General features: G+C 40.1%; 1 protein-coding gene across 4 annotated transcripts in view; it reads right to left on the bottom strand.

Moving 5' to 3' along the window:
• Nucleotides 1-2941: 2941 nt before the first annotated feature.
• The window catches only part of ptdss1b (phosphatidylserine synthase 1b), a 44380-nt gene continuing 21533 nt past the window's right edge, over nt 2942-25788 (bottom strand). For all 4 annotated transcript variants that reach the window (XM_048528856.2, XM_059646144.1, XM_048528858.2 and 1 more), the window contains 5 exons: nt 24403-24468; nt 18903-19002; nt 16058-16126; nt 12924-13002; nt 2942-4382 (listed from right to left, as the gene is read on the bottom strand). In XM_048528856.2, the coding sequence (XP_048384813.1) occupies nt 4273-4382; nt 12924-13002; nt 16058-16126; nt 18903-19002; nt 24403-24468 (424 nt within the window). In that variant the 3' untranslated portion in view covers nt 2942-4272. The remainder of the gene's footprint in view (nt 4383-12923; nt 13003-16057; nt 16127-18902; nt 19003-24402; nt 24469-25788) is intronic.

Genomic DNA, 25788 nt, shown 5'->3' with positions numbered 1-25788 from the left:
ATTGGGTGTCATGGTGGTTAGCATTGCTGCCTCACAGTGCCAGGGACCTGGGTTCAATGCCACCCTTGGGTGACTGTCTGTGTGGAGTTTGCACATTCTCTCCGTGTCTGCGTGGGTTTCCTCCAGGTGCTCTGGTTACCTCCCACAGTCCAGAGATGTGCAGGCAAGGTGGATTGGCCATGGGAAATTGCCCATAGTGTTCAGGGGTGTGTAGACTAGGTGGATTTAAAGGGGAATGGGTCTGGGTGGGATGCTCGGAGGTTTGGTGTGGACTTGTTGGGCCAAAGGGCTTATTTCCACACTGTAGGCATTCTATGAAATGATTTCTATGAAGTCCACAAAAACCTCAACTTCTTGGTCAAATTGGTCATCTTCCTTCTCTGGGCAATCAATGGGTATAGAGTGTCGAAATATTCTGGTACTTCCCTTTCAGATTCTTTGTAACCGTGTCATTGCACATCAGTTGTAATCAAAACTTGTGATATAGGGTTCAGAGATAGTGGGGACTGCCAATGCTGGAGAATTTGTGATAACAAGGTGTAGAGCTGGATGAACACAGCAGGCCGAGCAGGAAAGCTGACGTTTTGGGTCTAGATAACAAAGTGTGGAGCTGGATGAACACAGCAGGCCAAGCAGCATCTCAGGAGCACATTTGTGCTCCTGAGATGCTGCTCGGCCTGCTGTGTTCATCCAGCCTCACACTTTGTTATCTTGGATTCTCCAGCATCTGCAGTTCCCATTATCACCGATACAGTTTTGGGTCTAGACCCTTCTTCAGAATTTCTGAAGGGTCTACACCCGAAACGTCAGCTTTCCTGCTCCTCTGATGCTGCTTGGCCCGCTGTGCTCATCCAACTCAACACCTTGTTATCTTGTGACATAGGGTGGTTTCTTTGTGATCCTTCAGGCACAAGGGAGGAATGTTTCTATCACAGGCCTCCAACCCTATCAGCTGTATTCCCCTCATAAGGCCTGCACTTTGGCAACTCCTTCTCCACCTGCCACTTCTTCAAGATCCTCAACCCACTCAAACCTCACCTCCCATTCCCACAGCGAGATCTCTGCCACCATGCCCACAGTTGCCTGCCCCTGGTAATCTGGAACTGCTTGTAATCTGTGTGCTGGCCTGTTTTGCTTCTGGTGCTGGGACTACAACTATTTGCCAGTCAAACAGCAAGCAGCACTCCAGGGCAGGACATGTGACAATCACTCACCCCTTCCCTTAAGAGTGTTAAATGGCCCCACAGCTGCTGTGATTAGTGGAGCTGCATAGACACAAGCTCTTTGGAGGCAGGCTGGAAAACCCTACCAAGCAAAAGATGCTTCCCATAGAATGGTATTAGCACCAAAGGAGGATATTTGACCCTTCCTAATAGTCTCCTGGATGTAACTGCTCCACCAAAACTGCTATGTTTCAAGAAGGTTGCTTATCATCCGAAGAGCAAATAGAGATGGCAGTAAATGCTGATCTTGCCAGCAATATCCATACTGCATGAATGAAATTAAGAAGACCACTTGCCGAGAACATTTTGTTTTTGGGTCATTGTGCTTTCTGGCAGCAACTTGTTTGACTCTATGCTTTTCTCATTCTCCCTCTAACTCTAGGTATACTACTGTAATTCACATCTTAAGTGCAAGTGGTCTGTGAAGAATCGTGACAAAGACCTGCACACGTGCCACATCAACAACTTTGGACAAACTTGATCCTACCGAAAACTTTGTCAATTTTGAGTCACAACTAGTAGAAATGGAAGAGAAACTAACCTGCACTTTGCTGATGATCCCTTTAAATTGTGCTGGTGTGAGGTCTTTTCTGCAACTCAATGTCTATTCAGCTGTGTGATTAGGGAACAGCGTGAACTGAAATGTTAAGCTTGCATCAGATGTCGCTCGTACGTCTCTTTTAGTAATGCCCACTGCTTCATGCGCAACTGAGTGAGTCTGCACCTCACCATGTAAGAAGTTTACTGCCATGAATGATAATTTAGTGCATGCTAGTGCCAAGTCTTTACAGGTTACATTGATAACAAAGATATTGTTACAAAGACAGTGATGAGGACTTGGATGTTAGGTCTTACTCCTCAGAGATCCTAAGTTGCTCTCTCCACAACTGCATGTGACATTATCACACTGGGTGGCGTTTATTAGCACTCTGTATTAACTCTTTCAGACCAACATACATCATTTTACCCCATCAAGTTGTTTGCCCCATTATTAGGATTGTACATATGATTATATTTACTACAACCAATGTCAATTCAAGTTTCTGCCTTTAAAAATTCAAATGATCTGAAGGCTTCACTATTTTCTTAAAATGGATTTTAAAAAGAAAAATTAACATACAAAAATAGAACACTATTGCTTTTGACTTTCTACCCTATCAATGATTTACCATATTTCCCAGCCCACATATGTCTACCCCAAGTAACCATCATTGCTCAAATCTTCACTACTTTCCTCCCTGATAATCTCAATTTCCCAGCCTTCCATAGCTGCTTCTTCCCAAAACTTTAGATATTGCACTCTACTCCAAATCAAAACATATAATTTACAATGAGCATTGCCCGAGAGGATCAATTTTCCACCGAGAACACAACAGAGAAAGGTGATGTACATTAAAGTACCAGGGTCCATTCGACTATGCTACATATAGTTTCAATGTCATGCTTGAACAGATAGCCAACCCAAAGACAGTCACCATGTTAAGTTAGACCAAGTCTCTTGACAGGACAAGTTGGCAATACTATTCCTGAATCACTTGCAGGTCCCCCCTGTTTACACTGAAAGTTTCTTCCTCCTAAGTTAACACAATGTATTAATGACACAATTAATATGATCACCACAGATAGCACACCCATAGCATATGATGCACCTTTAAATCATTCATTAGTTTTAAATACAAAATATTCTTAAAAATCAGACAGAGATCTTTTTATTCCCCAAGTGTTTTATTTGGAACCAATTTGTCAGTATCACAAATGTAACAGTTTCCTGAGAAAAGACATGTCACAGTTTCTGTAAGAAATTTCACTTTATGACACAGAGGATCACTACACAAGTGACACTGTGCATATTGCAACAAATGGACAGTGTGTGGGTATTTGATAGTGTACTGTATCACTCAGTAGTTCAAACGTACATGGGAATCTCAGATTTTAATTATCACTTTACAAACACCGAATGACGGCAAATCTAGATTCTGCATTGTCCTGCATTTCACCAAACAGGTATTCTAAAAGATTATTCTCACTGCATATGAAACTTACAAAATGATTGGCCTAAAAACAAAAATTAGTAATCCTTACCATTTGGCTTGGAATTGTGTCTCATTTTGCTCATTATACCAGAGGTGGCAAGCTAATGTCAACCATAACTTGCTCTTATGAAAGATGGAGCAAGAATAATATTTATTAAATTCCCTTCAAAATATTGACAAGATTATACAATGGGATGTATCATTATTAAACACTAACGCACAGACAACCGACCTAGGATTTGTCTTTTAAACCAGATTCAAGCATACAACAGTAATTGATTTGCACTGTATACCTCTTTCAATTTTATTGTGCGTATTATATGTTGGATAAGAATAGGCAAAATGTTTAAAGAATTAAAAATTATTTATTTTTGGGGAAAAAATAGTCAATCAGGAATTAAACTTATAAAATCATTTAAGTAGTAGGCAAGGGTTGTACCTTCATAAACCAAGCAGTATTAAGCAAGTTTGGAATCAGTCACTACAGCAATTTGTACAATCAATATGTACAAGTGAAGCATGCTCTATTCAAAATGGTATGACTTTAATACACAGCAAATGTGCAGAAAGATAATTTGCAGCAGATACTAGTCAGAAAGTGCATTAAACATGTGCTTTATGAAATATTGCTTTTTAACTTTACATGCTAACTAAATTGAGGTCAATGTTTTGTTAACGCTGTATTCAGTCATATCAATGCAAAAGAAAATCTGCAAAAACTTAATTTTTTAATAAAAATACAAAAAGGCTTCCAGCATTTTTTCTTTACTTTTCATAATTTTTAAAAAAAATGCAAGATCTAATGCAGAAACATTTTACCATAATGTAAGCCTACGAATTGCTATCTGTAGCAAAACAGTGAAACTGCTTAGTCTTCAAGTGCTGTCCGTCCCTTGGCTACTGAAACAATTATTCCAAACTCAGTCTTTTTCTTGTGCTCACTGGCATTCCAAATGCTTTTGGATCCAGCTCCAAATTTCCTTGTGCAAGGCAATCTCCTTCTCTCTGAAACCACCTTACTTCCTGCTGAGGCCATTACTGACTTTACTTCTAGCAGATACTCTTTTCCGTTTAAGTACACTCTTGTCAGCTGCGTTCAGGTGCACGACTTCAAAGCTTCCTTCACCTAATAAAGAAGCAGAAAGACCACAATAATTCTGTGAAAAAAAATTGGATGGCTTCCTTTCACAAAAGTCTGCATTATTCACTTGGCTTTGTATGGATAAGCATTTCATGGCATTTAGAGCCAACGTAAAAGTTGTACTCCTGTTCGTTGTGTTCATTAATTTTGGCTGGACCCTTAAATTTATCAATGGAATTATATAAAGGTTGGTAGGTTAAAAAATGGTTAAAACTATCTTAAGCATTGCTCAAAACAGTCAAAAATTTAAAGGCTTTTGTCCTGCAGGGTTGAGGATTGAAACACAGGAAAACCATCCTTACGGAGAAAAAGAAATGGAGCATGACAAGCAGGTGGTTATCTTTTGACTATGGTTGGGATGGAGACGAAATAAAAACCATCAACTGTCTTAGATATTTTTGACCACTCTGTTCAGACATGTCATGGTGCATCTCTGAAGGAAGTGACATAGAAACCCAGGTCTTCTGGCTCAAAGGTAGGGGCGCTATAACTGTATCACATCAGGCCCGACTCTTAACTGTGTCTTTTTTTCCTTACCTTTTTCTTTTTCTATCCAGAAAGGTGTTTATGCATCTCTGAATGTTTTTTAAACCGCCACAGAATTTTTTTTTTTTCTTTATTCATTCATGGGATGAGGACGTCGCTGGCCAGGCAGCATTTATTGCCCATCCCTAATTGCCCAGAGGAGTTAACAGTCAACCACATTGCTGCTGGTCTGCAGTCACATGTAGGCCAGACCAGGTAAGGATGGCAGTTTCCTTCCCTAAACGACATTAGTGAACCAGATGGGTTTTTCCAACAACTGACAATGGATTCACGGTCATCATTAGACTCTTAATTCCAGATATTTATTGAATATTGAGTTCTCGCCATGGTGAGATTTGAACCCAGAACATTATCTGGGTCTCTGGATTAGCAGTCCATCGATAATACCACTAGGCCTTCAATGACCTGTTTTACTTTTTTCCCTCTCCACCACCAAATTACCAGTGGTTCTAGTTAAACAAAACAAAAAAAACAAGCACTGCTCATCAGAGGCAGTGGAACAACAAACTGTTAACTTAATTAATTGATTCCATTAAAAAAAAGGCATGTTTACTCTGATCGATCAAGGTGTTGCCATGGGATGCAGCAGGGATTGGATGTCATCACTGCATCTTTTTCTCATGGGGGAAAAGGACCATCAGTGGACTTACAATATTTTCCTACAATGATCAAGGCTCTGTGTGAAATAAATGCGACTTCAGGCACATGCAAATAAATCACACTGCAAGCCCGAAGAATGATTTTAGATTGGTTTCCAATGCAAAGCTCAGTGAAGTCAGAATTATTTAGTAAATTTTGTACAATAGTAGAATCACATCCGTGGTTTGACACTACATTCAGTTTTGCCGGCACGGGATAGATTATACACATTTGGCACACTATGTTGTTTGGTATATTCTGCGAGTTAATGGGATATATGGTCAACATAAGTCCTGGCACTGAGACTCAAACACATTATTTAACTTTATTTCTCTATCCTGGATCTAAGATTTGTACCTTAGTTGGAACCGTAAGGGGCATTATTGGAAACCAATCACTGTACTCCTGTACTTGAGTACACGTGACAATAAACCTAATTCAAATTCTGATTCTTAATTGTGCGGTTGTCAGAACACTTTTGGCTTGACAGCAGCATCCTGTCTCTGGAGAATGCTACCTGTGTATTTACTGAAGCTCAAATTATTGAGACATACCCCACTGAGCCCTTCCACGAGTTTGCTTGATATACAGCAAGTAATGATTTGATCAGAGTAGCCATTATCGTGCAGAATAATTCTAATATGCCTCAAACTCAGCCAAAAACAAATTTATTTACTTAGTGATGAGTCATTATGGACCCCTAATGTTCATTCTGTTTCGCTCTTCACGGATGCTGCCAGACCTGCTGAGTTCTCCAGCACATTCTATTTTTATTTATTGTCTATTACACAATAGCAAGTGCAATGCCAAGGTCAAGAAAGATACTGAGAAAAGAAAATTACAGAACTTCCTCCTAGCAGACTCAATGGAAATAAACTTAAAATCAGTAATTGGTGAGAGTCCATTATCGCTGACTGCGTATGTTTTGTGATTCTGATAAGAGGTGTTATATTAAATACATTTTCTCTCAGGAATACCCAGAATTATCAACATTTCTTCTATCCGTATGAACTTGGCTTTAGGAAAATTAAGTAAGGATTAAGGACTTTAAGAAAAAAATTAAGTGAATATCCTCACTGATGTGGGTTATGGAATAACAAAGCAGTATTTACATTTTTCCAAAGGTGTTGTTATGTATTGTAACCGGTTTTTAAATCCTTGGGGAGAATTTTATGGAAGTAGACAGTAGGAGACCTGTAGTGTCTCCTTTTGGAGGGGGCTGCTGAATTACGAGTCAAACAGATAATTAGCCAAAAGATAAGCGATGAGGCAGTGGCGGGGGGGGGGGGGGGGGGGGGGGGGGTTGCGAAATCAATGTGGTAAAATCACTAGAAACTGCTGCAGGACTTATCCTGTTGCTCCAGTTTTGTTATACTAGTATACTTTAGAAAGATTCACTGTTCAAACGCATGAAGGACTTAAGGATGTGCTGCTTACCCATTAGATATCCAGTTTGAAAGAAAGGATTCATCCATTCTAATGCAAGTTAACTATTAAACAGTGTAATCAGTCTTAATTACTGATTCTCAGACAAAAATCCTTCAAGTTACTTTTGTTACTTTTTTAAAAAAAAATCACATCTCTCTTAATTCTAATTTTCTCCCTATTTGTTTTACTTTCTTTCCATGATCTTGTATTCAATGATATATTTTCACTTAGGCTTTCTGGTTTAAGCTCCCAATAAGGACATTTCAATTGAATTGTTTGAAGTGACACTCATTTACACGTAATCCAAATTTCCCACAGAAGATGCTGCATTGAAATTAACAAGTTTATGAGAATTAAAGGCTAAGGTACAATCCAGGACAGTTGTACATGCAACGGACAGGACGCATCACCCATTCATCCCGATCACAAAGTCCAGTCCATCATGTCTAACCGACTGAAATATACTTGTACCAGGTCACCAGTATAAAGAATTGATATTCAATTCATTGTAATTAATGTGTGTTGGCGGTGGGCAAGGGGAGGGCTTGTTAAATTGCAATTTTGTTTCTGAATGTAGTAAATATTAAAACAAAGCTGTTTTAGTGAATATAAAAGGAAGCTAAAAATGCAGATCAGAGAAGGTAAAAGTTCTCTACATTTTCTAGTGAAATACTCAACTTCAAAAGGCCCCATTTAAAATATGCACCCACCAGTTTTGTGACTGAAGCAATCTTCTGGTAACAGTAAATTATAATCTGTAATGTCAAAATGACTAGAGGAACAAAGATGCTCAGATTTGGAGACTGGATTTACAGTGTATTGTGTTTTTGAGAGGGCGGCAGGAATTATCTTTCTTGCGGTATTCTTTGAGTCTTATTCTACACCTTTCATAACAATTGTCTTTACAGTACTGGCCGCTAGTTTGTATCATCCCCACAGAACTAAATACAGCCATGATGCACTCCTGCAAACATCAATTATTAGAGAGTTCCTAGTCTAATATAAACCATAAAGAATTCCCCACTGTTACTGCACCCTTTAACTCATCTTTCAGGACTGTAAACCACTATGTCACACTAACCATTAATTATGGATCTCACATGCCCTCCAAAGTTCTTCCTGCTGTGATTCATTTAATTATAGTAATTAATATAGATGCCAAGTCATTCCAAAATTTCAAACTAACCCATTTAAAAGAAATATTATTCACATTGGTATCAGCATTTGTCTAATCATTAAGAGGATTATGACACAGAGTCTAATGTCGCTTAAACATCGATTGTTGGTCACTTCCTACTTCTTAACAATTGGTGGCAAGTCAATTTTCAAATGCACACTGACAGGATCCAGCTGTAAGTTATCTCTCCTGACTCCTGCACACTCTCTCGATCAGGCTATTTGCCTGATGAGAGGGGAGCTTGCAGGTGGTTGTGTTCCCATGCCTCGACTGGTCTTGTCCTTTCAGGTGGTAGAGATGTGCCTTGGTGAGTTACTGAAATACATCGTGAAGATGGTGCACACCGCTGCCACTTTGTTGCTGATGAAGACAGCAAATATTGAGGATAGTGAACATGGTGCAAATCAACCGGGCCGCTTTGTCCTAGATGGTGTCAAACTTCTGCAGTGCTGTTGGAGCTGCACTCAACCAGGCAATTGGTGGGTATTCCATCACACTCCAGATTCGTACTGTATAAATGGTGGACAGGCTTAGAGGTGAGTTACTCGCTGCGGGATTCCTAGCCACTTACCTATTCTTCTAGCCACAGTATTTAGATGGTTAGTCCAGTTCAGTTTCTAGTCAATGGTAAACTGCAGGATATTGACAATGGGGGATCCAGTGATAGTACTGGTCTTTGAGAGAAGACAGGAAATGTGTCCTTTTTATGGTGCTAGCTGCTATATGATGACTATAAAATGTCCAGTCTTTTCATGTTTGCAAATGGATGGGTGAATGAATGGACAGATAAATGGGTTAGGTAAGTTAAGGTGGGTGAGATAGGGAGGCTGAGACGCCTGTGTAGAGGAGGTGGTGAGGTTGATGAGTAGATAAGTGGTCAGTAAGTGGGAGAGATGGGTGATGGTGACAGGAATGAGGGGAGAGCAGGTAGTCAGGTCAAGTCTGTTTCAGCATGGAGTGGGGGGAGAAGGGAAGTAGTCAGGTTGGGTCAGGCGGTGTAGTCAGACGGTCAATTGCATAACTCTTGGAATCTGCCCACAGCTCCAGGACAATTATCCAACTGAGTGCAGTGAAACCATCCAAAGTTCAAATTAGAGTTGGTATATTGTTCCAAGGAGCAGGAAAATTGCTCTTTAGGAGGTGAAATATACCATCCACTCCTCCCTGATTCTACGGGGCCCCAACCACTTCTTTGGTCTTGTGTCTGGTTTCTGACATTTCGCAGAACAAATAATTTGATCAAGTGACTTTAATCCCCATCTCAAACTCTATTTCCTTCAACAATGCTTCCATCCATCAACAGCCTGAAGATGAACCAGATCGTTTGTAACATTGGTGTTGTATTTTACCCAGAGATGACCTCTCAATCAAATATCCACACAAATGCTACTAATTTCCAGCTCTGTAACACTGCCCATCTCTGTTGCTGCCTCAGCTTTGCTGCTGCTGAAATATTCACTATCCTCTGTTAACCATGGACTTAATTCTCACATTCTACCCTCTGTAAACCTGAGGACATCCAAACTCTGCTGCCAGATTTCTGTACACACCAATCTCCCTGTGCACGCTGGCAAATCCTCAGCTCTCATCTAGATAATTCCTCAATATTAAAATGCTTGTGCTTTTTTTTCAAATCTGCCCATGGCTTTGTCCCTCCCCACCTTTGTAATCTCCTCCAGCCTTCGAAGATAACTTTGCTACTCCAATTCTGGCATCTGGAGCTCCCTGATTTTCACCTGTATTCAGCTGCAAACAATACAGTTAGTGGAATTTCTTCCCTCTATTTCTCCAACTTACTTTCCTGCTTTAGGATATGCCTGAACAAAATAGCCCATCTGTGATGAAACTTTTGGTCATTTGCTCTTAAAACAATTCATTTAGTGTGCTATTTTGGTGAATTGCCTTATGACGTTCAAAGGTGCCAGATTAATTCAAGTTGTTGTTGCTTTGAAGCTAAGTTTTTGGGGCTGTTGATGAGACATTGATGTGAAATACAGCGTGGAATTTTACAGGAGTCTGAGTGACATGGACTATGGCGAGATGTGTGGCAGGAAATCAGGCATCAAGCATAAGGCCCGTCACAACACTGGGAGCAACTTGTTCCATCCTTTATGCAGCGTGGCCAAATTCTCACTAGGCAGCAACACTATTGACAATCATCAATCCATGCTAAATGCCTCGTTATCATTCAAACCTATTAATGCATAGCTCCCCATCCTGACAAAAAGCTCAACGCCGAGAAAACCCAACAGGGAAACCGGAACAATCACTTGGAATATTCAACAAGCCACTAGTGCCAATCAACCTCCTTGCTAGAAACAGGGCACCAACATCTTAGGCATGATCCACAGGCACCAGCCACACGCATCCAAGGACATTGCTATCTAAGACGTGCCAACCTCCCAAGATCCTTCAAGGCACGCCTCTGATCCACTTATAGTAAACTTCTGCATTTGGATGTTGCACTGATGACGATGCGTGCACTCCACAAGGACATATACACAGCACAAGGACTGAGACAGCCTGCATCTCCAGGCTCTTTGCCTTCTTGCAGTGCTCAGAACTAAATGGATGCTCACAACATTCCTGTCTTGCATTGCCTTGTCTTTGTGCGCTTTTCCCCCTCTGCCATGGATATTACTGTTGGCCTTGCCATGCTGTTCAGTGCAGACACAGGGCCAAAGGAGTTTGTAATAGTCGTCAACAAGTCTTGGTCAAATCAAGGGAGATAGCCTTCACTCAGGGGTTTCTGGCACAGGAAGTCAAGGGCAGGCGTAGATGCCAGTCCAGGCCCTGCTCAGTGTGGTCATTTCCTGATAAGGAGCGAGAAGCCAAATAACAAGCAGTGCATCAGCTTTCACATTTTTTCTGCATCATTGGGAGCTGTTCCAGTGGAAGGAGAGAGAGGCGGTTTTAACAGGAAATGGAGGTGAGCCCTACAGCTACCACTGCTGGTGGAGGTGAGGAGGTGCCCCCAAATGAGTGAGTAGGCAGCACAGAGGGCATACAGGGTTAGCAGTGGTGAAAGCAGGTGAGGAAAGATGTTGCCAGGTAATGGAGAGATAAAGCAGGATCTTATTGTGAGGTGAGTGAAGTAGTAAAGATAGCAGAGTGAGAGCTATCAGAAAATGTTAACCCCAGCTGAATAGCGCACGTCACTGAGCTTCTTGCCAAAGTGCTTTGCTTTACTCCAGATAGCTGAGACTGCTTTAACCCAGGTAGCAACATCAGACTAGGTGGCACGGTTTGGTTTTGTGATATTTATACAGTTTCGTCTTTTATTTTAGTATCACTGCATGATGAATACTTATGAAACCAATGAAGGGACAATGTCTACAGTTTAAAGGGACAATAGCAAATAAAATTAAAAACTGCAAATTTTATTTCAAAAGAAATGCTTCACACACCATCTATGCCTGGGGATGGACAATCTTGAGGGCCCTCCTAATCCCGCACTAGGCCAACAGGAAAGTTACAGAATGGCCTAATGATGGCTTGATAATTTTCCTTCTCCTGTGATGAGCTGTCCTTCCTCACAGTGAAAAGACTCTCTATTGTTATGAGTTCCAAGTTTGAATGTCTACTCTATGACATCATGCACTGTTGCTGCAACACAGTATCTCTCTGCTTAACTGCTTTCAAAGTTCCTTTGCACAGGAGCATGTTGTTCCAATGATAAAAAGAACTGTAGTTCTTGAACCTAGTGTGTTCCACTCAAGTTTCTGTGTTTAATAATGAGTCAAAGAACACTGTAAATATAGATGAAGAACAAAACCCAATATAGTTGTATTACAGCAGAAGGATCATTACGATCAGTTTCGCACATCATTAACCCAAATTTTGCCATCAGTGGCAAAAAGGTGGTGCTCACCATCTATCCTGATAAAAGATACCTCCAGCTATCTAACCATCTACTTTAACTGGTGGCAAACCAACAGTGATGTCATCAATTGTGGTAAGCAGCCAATCACACTGGAGTAGTCTCACAGTTAATAAAGCTGGAAGTAAAATGCACTGTCTTTTTGTTTTCATAGGAAGCAAAACAAGTGGTTAGGATATGTGGGTGCGTTTAAAGTAGAAGTTGAAATTGCCAAGTAACTTACAAAAATGTTTTAAAATGTAATTTCCTTCCACATCATAATATTCCGCAAATACAAAATGAGAACTATTGAGCTTGCTCAGCTGTAACTTTTAACTTTCTACCCAATAGTACCCCAATCAGCATGGAGCTGGATGAACACAGCAGGCCAGGCAGAATCAGAGAAGCCGGGAAGCTGATGCTTTGGGTCAGGATCCTGATGCTGCCTGGCCTGCTGTGTCCCTCTAGCTCCACGCTGTGTTACCTCTAACTCCAGCATCAGCTGTTCTCACTATCCCTCAAATCAGTGCGGTATAGCTTTTCCAATGTCTTAGTGAGACCAATGCTGTCAAAGAGCAGTTCCTTCTTATGCAAATTCTGTGATTTCTACTTAACTGATTGCTGGGGTGGAGCAAGAACTTCAACACTGCAGCCTATAGTGCTGAATCAGAAATTTCTAGATTTTTGCTTGTAACTTGCACCAGTTTGAAAGGATAACAACAATTTCAATGTTATCATTACCACTGAATCAGTACTGCTCTCATAAGTAGGCTGATACAACAAAACAGTTAGTTTTGGTAACGTACAGTTAGCTTCTCCCTAATGACTAACAGACTAGGAACAGAAGTCTTTTTCAATTATATATAAATTCACAAACCTTTGGCATATGCATCGAAATGTAATGGTGAGGAATCAGTACTGTGGATTGGTTCTTCACATTCACATTCAGAAAGAGTCTAAAAGAAAGAAAATATTGAGCATGGGAGTCAGCCTAAAGGAGTCCTGCTCAGCAATGTTCAAGCATGGTTAGTCAGCCCGAGTTCAGTTACTTTGTCATTACAACAGTTAAACATGCTATTTGGTCCAATTGGTTTATGTCCCCAAAGTATCACCTCTTAACGTATGTAATTTAACTATATCAGCATATGAAAATAAACCAAGTGGTGAAATGAAGCACGATGAATAATATTAGCTTGGGCCAAGCTGTAGAATTATTTCCTGCCCTACCTTCCACACTTTTGGAGATTCCATTACAGAAGTCCTTTCTTTTTGTGAGAGAGACATGCTGTGAAGCTGTACATCTTGCACTAATGAGGAAGATATAAGAGTTTCAAAAGGAACAGCTAACATTGCACCAGAAGAAGGGTGCTGCTTGTTTGACAAGTGGACTCTGAATGGTCGAGGCATTACCAGAGTACACAACAGGGTGCGATACCTCCAAAGCTTCTGTCTAAATTCAGAAAAGGCAGTTGTGACTCAGATTGGTCCAGATGGGTTCACAACATTTTTGTTTAATTGAAAAGGCATGATGACTTGTCAAAATGCTTTATTTTGCAAAAGATCAGGTCTTGTGTATGAACATCTATAATTTTTAGCAAGCATATGTGATCCACACTTCAAGCCTGACTGAAAACCTTGAATCGGTTGTTAGTGTAACGCTCGGGACACAGAGAATTGTTCAGTAAGTGCTGACCATGGAATCACATCTAAGGTTGGCTGCTATTACCTGAGCTTTGCAAACACAATATAGTAAGTACTCTGAGATAACACGGTGTGAAGCTGGATGAACACAGCAGGCCAAGCAGCAGCAGAGGAGTAGGAAAGCTTGACATTTCGGGTTGGGACCCTTCTTCAGAAGAAGGGTCCCAACCTGAAACATCAAGGTTTCCCCCTCCTCTGATGCTGTTTGGCCCGCTGGGTTCAAACAGCTTCACACTGTGTTATCACAGATTCTCCAGCATCGGCAGTTCCTGCTATCTCATCGTAAGTACTCTGCCTGTTTTAAGTAACCAAAGGGCTTCTTGGCTTAGTATTTGGATGTCTGTCCTGATGAGTGCAAGGTTAAAAGCTGCAACAGCATGTCCCCTGCTTTTAGCAATACTCGAGTTCTGCAAAATCTCTCTTTCACTTTATACGAGTAGCAACTCCTTAAATTGGCTCCTTCAACCATGGCCAGTCTTCTCTTTTCTGGCTCCATTTACATCATAACAGTGCTGACAGATTGTATGCAGATTTAAATGGAAGTTGAAAACAAGTCCTTTGCCACCTCATTAGACACAGCTTTAGGTTTGAGCTTGGAATGGCAGAATATATTTATGGAAGATGAAAACTGCTGAGCAAGTATAAAACATTAAACAAAAAGCAGCAAAACAGTGGGACAGAAAATAAATCAGAAGATAATAAGGGTATGTAACAAAGACAGTAAATTAGTCTTGGGTGACTGTGATCTCCATGTACATTGGGGTGGTCAGATCAGCAGAGGAAGACATGGAGAAGAATTTATGACATGTATCTGGGACAGTCTCCTAGAACATTATATTGTGGATCCAAGCAGGCTATCTTGGATCGGGTTACATGTAAGAGGTGTTTAACAAATGATTTCAGAGAAAAAGATCCCTTCAGAAGCAGTGATGGTAACAAGGTAGAATTTAATGTTCAGTCTAAGGAGGAGAAACTTGGGTCAGAAACAGCTGCTTAAATAAGGGGAATTATAAAGGAATGAGGGCAGAGCTGGCAGTCTTTCAGTGGGGAAGCAAAGCTGGTTAAGGAACAATGGGCGATGTTTAACAGAATAGTTCATAGCTCACATCCAATACATATTACAATGAGGAAGGGGGATTCTAAGGAGGTGATAAGCCAACCTGGCTAATCAAAGGAAGCGCTGATTCATCAAAAAAGTATCAAGCTAGCATAAGATTGAAAGACAAAACATATATGGCCAATATTAGCGGTACACCAGAGGATTTCTGACATTTTAAAAACCAATAAAAAAGACAACCAAATAAAAGGAAGAAAGTAAACCTTGAGGTTAAGCTTTTAAATAAAATCAAGATGAACAGCAAGAGCTTCTTTAAAGATATACAAAAGGATAGGAGAAACCAAAGTGACTGCAAGCCCCCTAGAGAATGAGGCCGTGGAAATAATTGGGAAACAAGAAATGGCAGAGGAGTTAACTAAATACTTTGCACTAGTCTTCACCAAAGACACTAACAGCATCATCAATTTATTAAATGTTCAGGCGCAAAAGGAGGGTGTGACCTCTCAACTGGCACAGAGTTTCATTACAATCTAAGCACCAAGAGGAAAAAACAGATAACTAACACTAGTTAATTTCTCAAAACTTGCTGCTGGACTGTTTGAGCAAACCAAGAATAACAGTTAAGGATCATAAATCTTATTCATGTTCCTCTTTCTAACCCCAGAGGTAAGGCACTAAACTGGAGAAACGAACTGGCCGGCCCTACAATGATCAGCAATTGAGGATAGACTGAAGAAGTTGAGACTATTCTCCTTGAAGAAAAAAAGGCTCAAAGGGGATTTGATAAAGGTTCTCAAAGTTATGAACAGGCTGGATAGAGTAAATAGGGAGTTGTTCCCCCTTCTAAAAGGAACATGAAGGAGAGAAAAAAAGACTTAAAAAGAGATGTGCAAAAGAAGCAAGGTGATGTGAGAAAAAGAAAACTTCTTCACGTATGTACTGCCTGGAAGTGCGGCCGAAGCAGGTTGAATTGAGACATTCAAGAGGGCATTGGATGTTATTTTGATTGAAATAACGTGCAAAGGTCTGGGGAAAAAAATGCAGGGGACTGGCACTAGTTAATGATCCACGTTTGAAGAGGTGGTACAGGCAGCTGAATATCATCCTTCTGCACCATAACACTTCTGTGATCTCAGAAAGCACAAGGAATTAAACCAGAGATCATGCTCAACAGTAACATACCCTAAATCTGAACAATCTTACGCAGTAAACCAATGTTTACAAGGCAGTTAATATCCTGTTCAAAAACTCACTTTTTCACGATGTCCGAAATGTTCAGCGTACCACACCATTACAGCGAGACAAAGTAAGGTAATGAAGGCCTGTAATAAAGCAAAAAGCTAATTTAGTAGTCTGCACTGAATTCTATATTCTATGTCTACCTCACAAGCAACCTACAAAGAGTAAAACGAAGTATCGTCCAACACTTTCACTCATTTTTCCCATTGTACAAAACTAATGCAGGACCACAAAATAACATTATTTTTAGTGGAGGCTGGGAGTAAGTCAGCAAAGTCTGAAAGACCAGGACCTGTCTGAGGAGCCTTCACAACTCTATGTACAGCATTGTTCAAGAGTTCTACATATAAATTAAATTGTATATTAAGCTGTGAACAAATTACTGTCCTATATTTACTCAGAAAAAATGATTTAATAATGAAATCATTCCCTTTTATCCAGAAACATATTTGTAACAAAATGGATTTTCATTAAACAAAACATGTTGCAAATACTCAGCATCATAAACAAGCACTTTTTTTTAACTGGAGTATAGGAAGTTGAAGGGTGACCTTATAGAGGTTTATAAAATCATGAGGGGCATACATAAAGTGGATTCACCATAGATAAGGTGAATGTCTTCCCAAGGGCCATTTTTTAAGGTTAGAGGAGAAAGATCTAAAAAATATGTGACAGACCTTTTTTGTGTGTGGAATGAACTTCCAGAGGAAGTGGTCAATTTGAAAGACATTTGGATAAGTTAATAAATAAGAAAGGTTTGGAGGGACATGAGCCAAGAGCAGGCAGGTGGGGCTAGTTTAGTTCGGCATTATGGTTGACATGGACCGATTGGACCAAAGGATCTGTTACTGTACTGTATAACTCTATTCTGGGAAAACGATTCATTTGAAACAGCAACTAGGCTCTCCTCTCTGACCTGCTGCATATTTCCAGATACTTCTGCTTTCATTTCAGATTTCTCGTTTGGAGTTTTTTATTTTTTAAAATTTATCAACTCAGTGAGCTTTGCAAATACTTTTTTCGGTGGGTCGCAAGAACAAAATACAGCACTTAAAGCTCTAAATCTGCAGTGCCTAACTGATTAATCTTTAAATTTGGTGACATCAAGTCATGTACAAAGTTTGACATTAAAACTAAACAGCTGACAATGCTTTAGATAAATTTTCACTACTTACATCCAATAAAATCTGGTAGTTGCTGACATTTTCTGAGTCAACGTTTCCAGCCCTTAAATGAGCCGACTGTTGTGTTTGAATTTTTGGAATGTTCAGGGATTTAAGCTTTTATGCAGAGGGAGCTCCTGCTATCAGGGGCAGTCAGGAGGGAGGGAGTCTTCCTGGGTGGGAATGCACTGCTTCTTCTGCACCACTGCAAGTAGTTGGCCCCATTTTTTACTGTACAACCCACAAATGCAAAGCTTGATTTTCATCAGGGGCATCAATAAAATGAAGTGTCAAGTCAGAGTGAACACTGACCAAGACAAACATGTGACTGTCGAAGGTATTACCAGTGTCTTGACAAATGTAGTTAGGCCACTGACAACAAGATTCACATCAAGTAAAACAGAAATAGTAAAATAATAACCAAAATTATAAATTAAACTGAAGTTACAGACACCTGTCAAGCTTTCATAACAAGGCAGGAATGCAAAAGAAGCAAAAGCTTTGAAAATCCCTATTCTATAAGACTGAAACTAAGCTATAAACTAGATATTATGCAAAGATTGCCAGCTTTTTGTTACAAAATAAAACAAAATCACACCTACTGAGGTATTTTCAATATTATATGTTAAACTTTAAAAGGAGTATTAACTTCTTAATGTGATAGGCCAGTAGTAGACTGATAAAAGTAGCTTCTCACTATTACACTGACAGTGGTTCATTTATGGAATAAATTGTCAGAGGAAGTGGTGGATGCAGGTACAGTTACAACATTTAAAAGACATCTGGACAAGTACACGAATAGAAAGGTTTGGAGGGATATGGGCTAAACACAGGCAAGTGGCTCTAGCTTAATTTGGGATCACAGCCTGGACTACTTTGACCACAGGGTACGTTTCCATGCTGTGTGTGACTCTATAAGTTGACGGAAACTGAGTCACAATAACAGAAGTGAAGGAGACAATTTCACAAAAATTTGAACTTCCCTCAATTATAATTACATGGTAAATGATTCTATCAGTTACAAGTAATTTTAATCCTTCCCAAATTCTGTTCTTCTCCCAATAAAGTGATTAACTTATTAAAACAATTCATTGACACAGCGACCAGAAAGATGCCAAGTGATGAGACCTTCCCCGGTTGGGCAACAATCACAGTGCACAAGCTCACAAGGAAAACAAATATGACTGTCTTTGATCATCCAGCGCACTACAACCTCCCCTCACCCCCCGCCACTGCTACCCCCACCCTTAACCCAGGGTCAGATAGTGGGAGTGCTTCCCCTCACTCCGCAAACAAAAATCAATGCTTTATCCCACAATCTATCCTGCCCAACTTGGGATCTTCACAAAAGTCACCCCCCCCCCCCCCCCCAAAACCCCAATCCTCTCTCGCACTTCTCTGCTTCCTGACTATGACCCTCTGGTGCAGACCTCTCATCCTGAAGCCAGCCCAAGGCCTCATTCCGACTGGCTGCCGCTGCTGGGACATGGAAAGGTGGTGGGGGAGAAAACATTACTGAGGCATCCCTGTCAAAATAAGCCAGGATCTCGCTGCTGCTGTGACTATACCCTCTCCCACGACACCCAGCCCAACATAAACATCAGGGCCTTTGTTGACAAAGGTTGAATGTAGACATCCTGCTCCAACTTGAAATTAATACCAAACTTACTAGAACAATAACATTGAAATTTCTTACCATGCAAATAAGCCAAAGAATGACGTACAGTCCTACTGTTTTGGAGAACAAATCTTGACCAAACTTGATGCACACTAGTGCTTCCAGAAAAGAAATGGCACTGTTAACATTAAAAAAAAAGTTAGACGGATCTCATCAAATAAGTCCCGCATCACAGCCTGCAGTCCATAGCCTACAGCTTTTAGGATTAATTCAAAGTTTTCTAGGTGTCACAAAATGCATTCAATAAAAATAAATTTCTTCCTGCTAAGTAGCTTGATGTGTTATGGACCTGGCCAAACCCCCTCAAAATATATTAAAAACGTAGCCTCGACCCTAACATTCTCTTATTTTAAAGGTAAATGTAAGTTGTTGGGTTCCAGATGCAATTTGATTGGTCATATTAAGCAAAACAAACTTTATTCATACACTATAGGTAAAATACAAAAGAAAAAAAATAAAGAAAAGGATTGTCTTAGTTGGTAACTCTATTGGAATGCTAACAAAATAAGAAATACAGTAACTACTATTAATTAACTCTTCTAATATAGTAACATCCAATAAACATTGCCTTGACAAAGGCAAATTCAGAAAACAAATTGTCTCATATGCAACTTCAGCAGCAGGAAAAGACCAACAGAAAACTCTGAGATAGTGTGGCAGGAAGGGATGTACTGTAACTTCCAAACCATGCCGAGACCCCAGCAACAACTGCTGAGAGGTAAAATTAAAAATCCTGGTTTTGTGGGAGCTTTCCCCACCCATTCAGGCTGCTTCTATTGTTCCAACTTTAAAAGAAAGAAGCTGTTTACTTTAACAGCTTTCAAGAGACAGCTCATTACCTCTGCCTCAAAATCTCTCTGCAAAATAAAAAGAATAAAATACATTTCTTAAAGCCATAGTATTGTTATAACTGCAATAACAAATTTAATGTTACACTGTTTGTGGTGAGTCAGAAATGAGACCATGGTGGTGATGACGTAGGAAATTTGTGAAATTCCCCCAATCCAAGCCTACACAAGATGTTTGAGGCCTGGGAGGATCTGATGTTGAAACTATTATTATGCAGGTGTAAGCTGTGACTCCATCAGTACTATTCTCACATAACACATTCTCTTATTTTTTTGGAGTCCATGGGCATTTTCGCACTTGTGGCCGGCACGGGCAGGAACTTTCAAATTGCTTTGCATCACAGTGCCTGGGAAGGAATTTCACACTCAGCTCTTAAAGTCTCAAATTCGGGATACAAACATACTCCAGGACCCGAGCATTAGAAAAGAATCAAGATTATCACTCCAGTGCAAGACTGAGTAAGTACTGCATTATTCAGGTGCCTGAATATAAAGGATTCCGTAATACTATTTCAAAGAGAGCAGGTGGAGGGTTCCATCATCCCGGTCAATAATTTATCCCTCAACCAAATTGTTGTTTGTGGGAATTGTTGCATGCTGCATTTCCTACATTACAACAGCAACTACACTTCAAAAGAGGCTAGTTTTAAAGTAAGGCTCACAAAGTGGGAAAGGGGAATTTACCAAATGGAATGCTCTGTGACATAGTGGAAAGCCAAAAAAGATTAATGGATGAGCAGAAGATAGTGAAAGGCAAAGAGAGGTTGTTATGGAACAAATAAATAAACAAAAGGAAGCACACTGAGGATGTATAACTGGGGAAAGTTTAATCATCGCTAATAGCTAACATTTAGAAACTGTTGAATTCTACAATGATTAGAGATGGCTGTAAAGTGTCTAAAAACAGTTAATTTGTTGTTCCTTGAGCTTATGCTGAAGTAGAAAGCGGTAAAGCTTTTCCCAGTGATCGGAGGCAGCGGCATCAGTAACAAACTGCATGCCGCAGCGAGGGTGTTGTATTGGAAGTTGGGCATTCCATACATCTTTACTGAGATGGGACTTCAAAATCTGGACATTTTTCTTTCTTTAAGATCTGGATGTTTTTCTTTCCTTTTGACTTTGTTTCATTATTTGCTGGGGTCTTTTTTAAAATTCTGGCTTTCGTTATCGAGCTCACACTGAAGAATACACTTTTCACCGTATTCTTAAACTTAAGTGCATGTGACAGTAAAATGTAACTCTAATCCTAAAACAGGAGCAGGATGAGCCCACTTGGTCTATTGAGAACATTCTGCCATTCTTTATGATTCTCTACCACATTGCCACATGCCCACTTTCTCTCCATTCCCCTTGACACGTTTAGCTTCCAGAAATCCACCAATTCTTTCTGAAATAATTTCTGTGACATTGCGCCCACAGAGTTCCTGGTACAGAATTCCACAGGTTCGTCAGCATTTGTGTGAAGAAATAACCAGCGCTTGTGTGAAGAAATAACAAACTCGGCCTATAATCACCTGCCGTCCTGAAAGTGTGATCACCCAGCTTTGTTCTGGACACACCCCTACCGCCCCAGCCGGGGAAAACATCATACACACATCCAGTCTGTCCAGCCCTGTCAGAATTTTACACATTTCAATGAGATCTGCCTTTACCCTCCTAAACTCCAATGAATACACTCCCATTCAACCCAGTCACCCCTTATACATCAAAATCAATCATTCCAGGAATCAGTCTAGATAGTCTTCACTACACTCCCTCCATGGCAATTGTATCTTCATTAAAACACAATGTTCATTCTAATATATACCACTGTGTCACCACTCAGAGGTCCCTACATATCAAAGGGAATGTAGGTAAGGAGATCAAAACTGCACAAGATTGCAGGGGTGGGCTCACCCTGTATAGCTACAGCAAGACTTCCTTGTTCTGGTGCTCAAACCCTGTAGGGTACTCATTTCCACCTGCATTTGGAGAGGCAGGTATTAATCAGGAACAATCAGCGTGATTTTGTTAAAGGGAGCCTCTGTCTGACCAACTTGATTGAGTTTTTTGAAAAGGCGGCCAGGTATGTAGATGAGGGCAATGTATTCAGCGTAGTCTACTTGGATGGGAGACTGATAGCAAAGGCAACAGGCCATGGCATCCAAGGAAATTTGGTAAATTGAATTCAAAATTCGCTAAATGGCACATTGAGGGGTGTTTTTCTGATTGGAAATCTGCGTCCATTGGGGTTCCCAGGGGTCAGTGCTGGTCTCTTGCTATTTGTGTTTTATATAAATGATTTAGTTTTGAATGTAGGAGGGTTGATCAATATGTTTGCAGATGTTACAAAAATTGGTGGTTTGGTAAATAGTGAGGAGGACAGCCTTAGATCAACAGAGAATACAGATAAACAGATCAGACAGGCTGATCATTGGCAAAGAGAATTCAGTCTACTTAAATGTGAGGTGATGGATTTGGTGGAAATTTGGAATTTCCTGGCTGCAAGGATAGTAGAGGCAGAACTCCTCAAAACATTGAAGAAGTATTTAGATGTGCACTTATAATGCCAAGGCATGCAAAGGTATCAGCCAAGCACGATATAAAGTGGGACTTGAATATCTAGGTAGCTGTTTCTGACCAGTGCAGATTCTTCTGTGCTGTAGGTCTCTATCTCTCTGACTCTCGTGCTGTGGCAGTGCAGCTACCGCTAGACCAAGAGGCCCGGGTTAAAATCGCACCTACTCCAGATGTATGTAATCACATCTCTGAACAGGCTGATTAGGAAAACATCAACTCAAATTATCTCACAATGAAGGCCAAGATACCATTCGGCTTCCCAACCGGTTGCTGCAATTGTAAGGTTACTTGCTATGCCTGGTGTACAAGAACGTCTAGGTTGCTTTGTATATCAACTTTTACCAATCCAATAACATTTAAATAATATTTCAAAGTCACTTTGTAATATAGGAAATGCAGCAGCTAATTCAAATCCAGGAAGATCCCACAAACTGCAACATGATGATGCCCAACTAAGCTGTTATGAATTTTTTTTTCAAGTTTTCATTCACGGAATCTCAAGCACATCGCTGTAGGTTTGCAGTCACACGTAGGCCAGATCAGGAAAGACACAGATTTATTTTCCTAAAGGACATTAATAAATAAATGGCCAAGGAGACGCAATGAATTCAATAGCCTACACCTCCTTCTGTGTCTTACAGGCTTTTATGAAAATCAACAGTTCCCATTAGAATAGCTTTTATTTACAGATTTTTATTTGCATCTACCACAGTGAGGTTCAAACCCATGTCCTCAGAACATCAGCCTAACGTACTGGAATACCAGTGCAATGACATTTACACTACGCCATCTCCTCCCTCTACAACTTAGGGCACGGTAGCAGGGACAACGCAACTTCTTTGCATTGAAATTGTACAGTGGGCTCTTTCATACAAACACGAGAGCAAAGCAAGAGCCTTGTTAAACATTGTACGTGGGACACTACACCTGCAACAGTGCAGCACTCTTGGATGATTTCACTGGAGTGTTAGTTTAGACTTTGTTCTCAAGACTCTGGGATAGGCCTTCAACCCACCACTTGCTGACAACATTCCCAATGAGTTACTTCTGATGGAAAGTACACATCTATGACGAGCAGCATATTATTCTTAGTTACGTTACTTATGTTCTACAATACATTACAAGCACAAAACTCACCGTCTAATTGTATCACTGCTTTCTACCTTCAAGTGAATTAACAAAGTGCAGCAATGGGGTTTTGCTAACAGGCTAGTCACAAAACCATACTAACCATTCAAGACTTATCAACATTTGTGGTAGACAGTGATAAATAAATTGTTGTGGATTTTGACAATGTGTTTGTAATTGCGAGCAGTATTCCTGGTTCTGATGAGAGCTTCAATCTGAAACGTTAAAATATTTCACTGTCCACAAAAACTCCCTGAACTGCTGAGTTTTTCCAACATTCTCTTTTATGTTCAGTTTGCAACCAGTTTCATTGTTGCGAATGGTGTAAACATAGTTCATTGCCCCTTGGGGCATATGTTCAAGAATAGCAGGAAAATGTCTTGCATTTAGCCAGCCTCATTTAAATAAACCTCCCTGATGTTTGCTTTATTCCAGGATTACATTAACTACACTTATAACGTCTCCGTAAATTTCAGTTCTATAATGTTGAATTTAACGAACTTAGATACATTTCACAATACTTGTTAGTAGCAATAATACAAATTTCATAAATCAATTATTCCAGAATCATATGTTTTTAACTTCTAAATATAAGTGATTAAAGTATCAGCTATCATACAATTCTATTACATATTATTTGTAGAAATATTTTCCTTTGTCCATATCCTAGAATAAAATGCACTACGTCTTCAGCCTACCACCAGAGGGCATGCAAACCCTATTAGATAGATTTGTAATTAATTCACAAGCAGATAAACAGGAGGCTTGAAGCAAGATAGAAAGAGCTTCTGCTTTCTTTCTGGAAGTTAGATGAATTGAACTGATTAAAATGTCTAAGAGAACTGATCAAAATGTCTGTCATTGATTAGAAGGTATTCTCATTTTGTTTTTAGTCAATTATTGATCAAAAACATGTATGTTGAAGAGTTAAATATCATAAAATTAACATGGTTGAGGAAGAGTTAAACAAATAACCAACTTACCCAAAAACCCAGCACTGTGTCCCCACTCTTTTACACTGGTGGTCAGTGAGATATGCATAATACTGCCTGAAAACAAAACATTGAACAAGTCTTTTATTCACAAGTGTCACAAAATCTATACTGCAAGTAACATCCATTTTTGTAGCTTATGCTACATTCAGCTACACATTCAATAACTTGCAATTCATCAGCCCCTTTAATGAAAAATACCTTCACCAAACAGCTCATGTGCAAAAGGAGTGAGTTTGCTCAACAGCTACTCATAACCAGAGTGCCCACTGTAATACTAAAGTTATACACTAAAGTTCTTCTGACTTTGATGATGAGCAGATATGTTTAGAGATAATAAAGTGTGAAGCTGGATGAACACAGCAGGCCAAGCAGCATCTCAGGAGCGCAAGATTGTGCTCCTGAGATGCTGCTTGGCCTGCTGTGTTCATCCAGCTTCACACTTTATTATCTTCGATTCTCCAGCATCTGCAGTTCCCATTATCTCGGATATGTTTAAAGCTCAGGTTTTCTTTGTAACACAGCAAGAAACTAGGAATTGGGATTGGAAAACGGTTGAGAAAAGTTCAAGTTCATCCACAACCTGATGTCAGATGTGTATCTGAGGAACATGAAGGATTGCAAAGTTGGGGCAATTATCTGGAAACTGATTAGATGTCAATGGATGAGTACTGCATGATGAAAAAAGGAACCAAGACTACAAACTTGGGCACTGAAGATAACTGGCATTTCTCCCCCTCCACACTTGCCTCAATGCTAAACTTGTGCTAGCTAGATTGTGACAGGCAACAGGAGAAGCAAGTGAAGGCAATGCTGGGGAGGCAGACCGTGGCGAAAAGTTATGCAAGAACATGTCAAATGCTACAAGTGACACAACAGAGGATGTCATTGGTGACTTCAAAGTGGGTGTTCTGAGCAGTGCAAAAGAGGTAGAAATTTTAGGAGAGGCAAACAAAAACTCACAGAATTACTCCTTTTTTTCCCCCAAGAGTGTAATTCAATCCCCTTTAAATGCCTTGTTTGAGCCCATTTTCCACCACACTTTCAGACAGCACATTCTAAATCCTACCAACTGTGTGAAAAGGTTTCTCCTCATGTCTCCCTTTTCCTCTGCCAATTTTCTTAATTTTGCACTCGCTGAATCCTGTTCCTTCCACCAGTTTATCTCGGTCTACTCTGTCTAGATCCCTCATAATTTTGAATACCTCCACTAAGTCAGCTTTCAACCTTCTCCAAGGAAAACTGCAGCATCTTCTCCAAACTTCTTAAATAACTAAACTTCCTTAACCCTAGTCACATCAATGAATTTTTTCTGCACACTCTCAAATGCCTTCACATATTTTGTGAAGTGCAGTAGCCAGAACCAGACACAATACT

The sequence above is a fragment of the Stegostoma tigrinum genome, chromosome 5, assembly GCF_030684315.1.
Source record: "Stegostoma tigrinum isolate sSteTig4 chromosome 5, sSteTig4.hap1, whole genome shotgun sequence".
NCBI lineage: Eukaryota > Metazoa > Chordata > Chondrichthyes > Orectolobiformes > Stegostomatidae > Stegostoma > Stegostoma tigrinum.
The sequence above is the reverse complement of the archived record's forward strand: the minus strand, read 5'-3'. Positions and strand labels throughout refer to the sequence as shown.